Source organism: Octopus bimaculoides, chromosome 6 (genome assembly GCF_001194135.2).
Source record: "Octopus bimaculoides isolate UCB-OBI-ISO-001 chromosome 6, ASM119413v2, whole genome shotgun sequence".
In the NCBI taxonomy this organism is placed as follows: Eukaryota; Metazoa; Mollusca; class Cephalopoda; order Octopoda; family Octopodidae; genus Octopus; species Octopus bimaculoides.
Window position 1 is genome coordinate 45,295,195 of NC_068986.1, and position 6,607 is coordinate 45,301,801.

The 6,607-nt window shown below is 35.8% G+C and overlaps 1 protein-coding gene across 3 annotated transcripts in view; it reads right to left on the reverse strand.

Moving 5' to 3' along the window:
* LOC106882562 (unconventional myosin-Ic) overlaps positions 1–6,607 on the reverse strand; it is a 178,053-nt gene that overhangs the window by 55,819 nt on the left and 115,627 nt on the right. For all 3 annotated transcript variants that reach the window (XM_052968713.1, XM_052968715.1, XM_052968714.1), the window contains exons 17-18: positions 5,434–5,539; positions 1,743–1,860 (exon numbers count right to left, since the gene is read on the reverse strand). In XM_052968713.1, the coding sequence (XP_052824673.1) occupies positions 1,743–1,860; positions 5,434–5,539 (224 nt within the window). The remainder of the gene's footprint in view (positions 1–1,742; positions 1,861–5,433; positions 5,540–6,607) is intronic.

The window sequence follows — 6,607 nt, forward strand, 5'->3', positions numbered from 1 at the left end:
GGCTCATCACAGATTTCGCATAAGACACATACCTGCTCGATGAATTTCACATTTTTCCACAATACTTTTAGCCCCAAATAGCTTATTTTTTTTTATATCTAGCACGATGTATTTATCCATTTCTAAGTTAAGGGTTAAAATAAAGCAATCCTGCAAAACACTACTGATCATTGCACACAGACTCACAGAGTAACAGCAGTCAAATAACGACAGCGGAGTGCACAACAAACATCAGCAATCTGACTGTCGCCTGTACTCTTGACAAGACATGCCAGTTAGTCTTCTACACCTACCAGGCTCGTTCATACTAGCTCGAGTTGCTGGATAATTTTTTGTTCCTTTAAGAATATTGCAGAACGGAAACTTTTTATATTTTGGAATTTAAATCCTTGAATTTATTGTTTCAAGAAAAGATTGAATTTGAATTACTTTTAATTTTTATGAGTCAGGCACATGTGAGTGATGCTGAGAGAACTGATAATTTGTGACACAGGACACCTGTAAGGTGACTACCAGACACTGAAGGAAAATAAATGAACGGCAACCAGGCTCAATAAAAGGAGCCCGAGTTATTGGTTGCAATTACATACTTGAAGTCAGTGTTGGTAGAAATTAAATCACCTTGCAAATATACGTTCACTTTATTAAATTTAAACTTAGGCTAAGCCTGAACAGCCTGAGTGCTAGAGTTGCCACTGATACATATATGTATGTGTATGTGTGAACATTGCATGATAATTGTAAGTAAGCATCACTGTCATACAAGTGGTGCCGCTTATTTCTAATCTTCTATGAAAACCTATCTGGCTATGGGTAAATATTGCTTTGCTTGGAAACAGGTGGGGGATGGTGGCAGGAAGAGTATCAGGCCATAGAAAATCTGCCTCAAGGAAATCAATCTGATCTATGCAAACATGGAATGGTGAACATTAAAATGATAGTGATGTAGCAAGTATCATTAGGCTGAGTCCTTTGCTCCAGGACATAACACAATAACTCTAATATTTGAACTTATCACTGTGTAGTAAGTAATCCAAATCTTAACTTCACAGCCCTCCCTTGATATCTAATAAAAAGATTTCTTGAAATTGGTCAAGTCTTGCTGAAGATTTGGCTGTGGAGTTAAGCAGCTCACTTTGCAACCATGTGATTTTGGGTTCAGTCCAATATGCAACCCTTGAGCAAGTGTCTTCTACTATAGCACTGAGCCAACCAATGTGTTGTGAGTGAATTTGATAGCTGGAAGCTGTAAGGAAGCCTGTCCTATTTATGTTTGTTTCCCACCACCACCGGACAACCAGTTAGTTTGTTTAGATCGCTGTAACTTAGTGGCTAGACAAAATAAACAAATAAAATAAGTACCAGACTCAAATGAATAAAATAAATACTGGAATTGAATTGACTAAACTCTTCAAGGTGATACCCCAGCATGGCCACAATTCAACTACTTAAACAAGTAAAAGAAAGAAGACTACTCCTTATGTATCATATCTAAGACATTGAGATTTTGTCTCCTTGTTATTCAGTCAATTGTCTCCACACTACAAGTCTGTTCAAGTATTGTTGACTAAGGCTATCCAACAATGTCATCAGTCATATGAAAAGTAAATCTGATAAATGTTTCAACCAAGCCACATTCCTATGCAATATTATTATTATTTGCATGATGCACAAATAGATTTTAAAGAATTTAATGAGGTTAAAATATATAAACAAACTGTTTATAGATCTTATTTATTTACCTTTTTAAGAAAACTTCGTATGGTCTTCTGTAAGCAAAGCCAGCTCTTCGTACACGTAGATTTTCCATCAGACCAAGGTATTTCACCTGATGACTAGCAATTTGGTCATCAAAGAGGTCTAATTATAGAAAAATATTAGAAAAAGGAAAGTATTAACAGAGATAATGAAGGAGACAACCATAAAGTGATATGGATTATAAAATAAACAAACAATACCTGAAAAGTATTAGATTTTTCTCTCTGGAAAACTAAAGAGAAGTATGAGGACTTTTGAGGGTTCTGATATTATTTGATTGGCAGAATTGATAGAGGGACAGACAACATACTTTGTAGTATCGAGTTATGTCCCTTTATCTTTTGAGTTCAAATTTCACTAACGTTGACCGTTATTCATCTTTCTGGAAGGGTCCAATAAAATAAAGTACCAGACGAGTACTGGAGTTGATTTATGTTACTAGGTCCTTTCCTCAGAATTGTGACCCTGTACCTATGCTAATTTCATGAAATAGAAGGAACCATGAAGTTTCTTTGACACATAACTAATTTAAATTTAAAGACTGAAGTATTTTTTAATAAAAACTTTCATGTTACCATACTACTTACCAAACAATGAAGGAGCTTCTAAATGCTAGTTTTGGTATGCTAGAAGTAGCAGCAAGTACACTGTCCTTAAGCATATGTCTCCTTGATCAGGGATGACCTGAGGCTAAACAACAACAACTCCTTAGATATTTACGACGTTGAAGTGGTGAAGGACAAATAAAAAAATTGCAAACTCTAGTTGTTTCTTGTTACATATATAATAGGGGTACAATTCAGCATGCAAAGCAAGCTGATAGATTTTTTGCTGATGACAATATTTTTATGCAGTTCTGAACAGATGAAGATACATCAGAACATATCTATAGTTTACATATCTGAGACAGTACAACTGCTATATATGTTGTTGGCACTCCGTCGCTTACGACGTTGAGGGTTCCAGTTGATCCGATCAATGGAACAGCCTGCTCATGAAATTAACGTGCAAGTGGCAGAGCACTCCACAGACACGTGTACCCTTAATGTAGTTCTCGGGGATATTCAGCGTGACACACAGTATGACAAGGCTGACCCTTTGAATTACAGGCACAACAGGAAGTAAGAGTGAGAGAAAGTTGTGGTGGAAGAGTACAGCAGGGTTCGCCACCATCTCCTGCCGGAGCCTCGTGGAGCTTTAGGTGTTTTCGCTCAAAAAACACTCACAACGCCTGGTCTGGGAATCGAAACCGCGATCCTATGACCGCAAGTCCGCTGCCCTAACCACTGGGCCATTGTGCCTCCACTCAACTGCTATATATACAATCTTATCCACATGCAAACTATTTCCAACTAATATGAAAAGACAAAAGCAACAAAAAAAAAAAGGACAAAACCACTCATCACTGTAAGACATCACAACCACAAGCCTACAAGTATTCTATATCCTCTCTTTGATTCTTCAACTACTATCAGAGCAGACCTTGCTCGTTTGAATCAGCAACTTGTGTACTTTGTCAAGTCTACATCTGCTGTCTCCTTCACTTCTATGAAACTCGTCTTGCTATCATCATTCACAGTCTCTTCACTAATTCCTTCCATTCAGCGTATCATATTACTGATAGTATCCTATATATCCAACCATCATCCTCTCTTTACTGCCAGCCACCACTCCCTCTTTCACAAGCCATTTGCAATTGACAATTATCATTCACTCTTAGCACTGTTCACCTTTGCTTCTGTTATTATCCATCACCCTTTCTCCTTCTCTACTAACTCTCCATCACCCTTTCTCCTTCTCTACTAACTCTCCATCACTAATCATGCTGCTCCTACTTTCATACTCTCGCTACCTCTGTTCACCCATCCAGGTCCTTCTTTTGTCATGACTCTATTCTATCTATCTTTTTGGTCATTTGTCGTAGTGTATCATAGATTAGTGAGAAAACTTAAGCCTTACAGCATACAAGGCAACCTTAACCAGTATACAAGTCCTGTTCCATAAAATGCACATATTACATCCATAAAATGCATACATTACACTTGGTAAAGTGATCAGCAAATGTGTGGAGATAGTGTAGGGTATAAATTTGACTTTTTAGTCAGGTATATTACAACCTCCCTTGTACTGGTGCCACAATAAAATGCACTCTGTAATGTGGTTGGAAAGACATCCAACCAAAACGAAACATATATATGAAACATAGTCCTTCAGCCGATGCAGAAGGGCAGTAACTCTGAATAAGAACTGGCTCAGCCTGTAATAACACATACAACCCACACCAATAGGGAAAACAGACGAACAAAATAAATAAATAAATAAATAAAAATACAGCGAAGTAACACCTCTGCTTAAAAGATCTGAAGTACCTTTTCCATTAATATTGTTAACCTGAATGTATCTCACCATTCCTAATATTGTTAACCTGTACGTATCTCACCATTCCTAAACCTCATACTACATATTCTTTTAAGCCTTCTTCCCCAGAACTGCAATCATCTGAATTCTTTCCCTGTGTAAGTTTTCATAGATATGTTGATCTGCAGACACTAAATCTAAACATCAACAACATTGATCTCACCAGCTTAGAGAGGACCTTGCAGTTTTCTCTTATTTAGTAATGTTGCTAGGGGAGGGGTGATCTGCTCTAGGCGATGCTTTTATGGGCGGGAGAGAGGCAGCACTTTTGGATCTGCTGTATAAGTCTATATAGGTTTGGAGCCCCAGGGGTAGGTGTGTGATAAAACTCATGAACTGGCTTGCATGCTACACACTCTCGCTACGACTCAGCATGAAATTATGTAATTACGACGGATTGGCCATATCGTTTGAATAGTGAACAAAATGCTTTGTGATATTTAGTGATGAATCTGGGTTCAGATCTTGACGGAGTCATCTTTGCATTTCATCTTTTAAGTTCGATGAAAGAAAGTACCAATCAAATACTAGTGATGATATTTTCAACTATACCCTCTGTCAACTTGTAGCTAAGTTAGAAATCCCGGCTATTTCATGTGTCTTTGTGTTAATACAAATAACGATTTTAAAAAAGATTATTGTTTAAATTAAATGTAATTAAAGTTTCCTCAGTAGAATTTCCCTTAGTCACGAGATTATAGCTTTTCCGTAATTTTCCTGAAGGTTAAACTTGTGTAATATGCATTTTAAAAACATTGTTGGAAGGCTGTACACCAAAAGAAAAGTTCGGCTACAAGAATTTTCATTCATTCAATATTATAGCTTGTATTACTACTCGCCTGAAAAATTATCTCCCTTAGATCTCAACGTGCTAACTTCCCTTTTCCTGAAAGTTTACTTATTAAAATCGATCAATGTTATTTTGTTTTTAAACTCAGTGTCAACCATGATTGAGTGGACCTATGATCAAAAGCATTCCGGCCATGACCATTCCAGCTTTTTACACTTATCTTTACATGATCGCTCTTTTCTTGAAAAGAATAGATACATTATTTAATGTGTCTGTTTTTTTTTCAACAAAATAGGGTACAATTTATAGAGAGATTTGGCTATGATTTCTTGCAAGTCAAGTAATTACAGGGTGGCTTCTACAATGATAGTTCCTCAAGTAGTCCCACAAGGTGTGTTATATTACAATAATATAATAACTGAAATACAAAGAGACCTAATGACAAGCTTGAAATACTGAGGACTAACCAGATCGTTTAGAATCATTTGGTTTAATGCAACGAACATAAGAAGGTTCTTTTGACATCAGATTGTCCATAAGTTGATTAAGGCTGACCTTGAATTGTGTTGCTGCCTGAAAAAAAAAACAAACCCAAAACATGATTAACTATTTGTGAAATAAGGAATATTTTGGAGTTTATTAATATAAGAATAGAATTAGAATCAAATGTATTGGGTTGTCCGGAAAGTTCGTGCCGATTTTCAAAAGAAAGAAAAAGGTCAATAAACACTTGCTATTACATATTTAATCAACCAAATACGAACAATTTTGTTGCACAATGCGTCTCCATCTTTCCTTTAACTTGTAAATGCCCTCTTCCCAGAATTGAGGTGGTTTCATGGCAAATAAGTTGAAAGGTAAGCTACTATAAATCAGCACGAACTTTCCAGACAACCCAATACATGCTAGATAAAAATGAAACCATAACAGACTTATTTGCAATATAAGGAGCATTTCAGAGTTTATTCCTTTAGCAATAAAATTAGGATTGAATGTACATGCCCAGTAAAAAAATGAAACTGTAAAAGGGAGCATTTTGGAATTTAGTCATTTAGCAATAGAATGATTATACAAAATAACAATGGAAGCAAATATTTAAATAAAATATCCACCAGTTTTACTAGCAAAACTGAATTTTTTCAGTAATATTTTTATTATTTCTATTTTAACCAAAAAAAGCTTTAATTTTTAAAATGAATGACAAACAAAAATATATAGGTGCAGGAGTGGCTGTGTGGTAAGTAGCTTGCTTACCAACCACATGGTTCCGGGTTCAGTCCGACTGTGTGGCACCTTGGGCAAGTGTCTTCTACCAAAGCCTTGGGCTGACCAAAGCTTTGTGAGTGGATTTGGTAGACTGAAACTGAAAGAAGCCCGTCATATATATATATATATATATATATATATATATATATTTCTAGCACATTAATTGTCCACGTTAGTGGTCAACGCTATTTTTAAAAATGTACCTTAATTCCCTGAGATTGCAGATATTATTTCTGAATCTCTTTGATTCTTTAGATGTGCTGGCCTCCTGATAATTAATCGATATTAATTAATATATGATTAATTACCATATTTTATATATATATATACATATATATATATATATATATATATGTGTGTGTGTTTGTGTGTCTG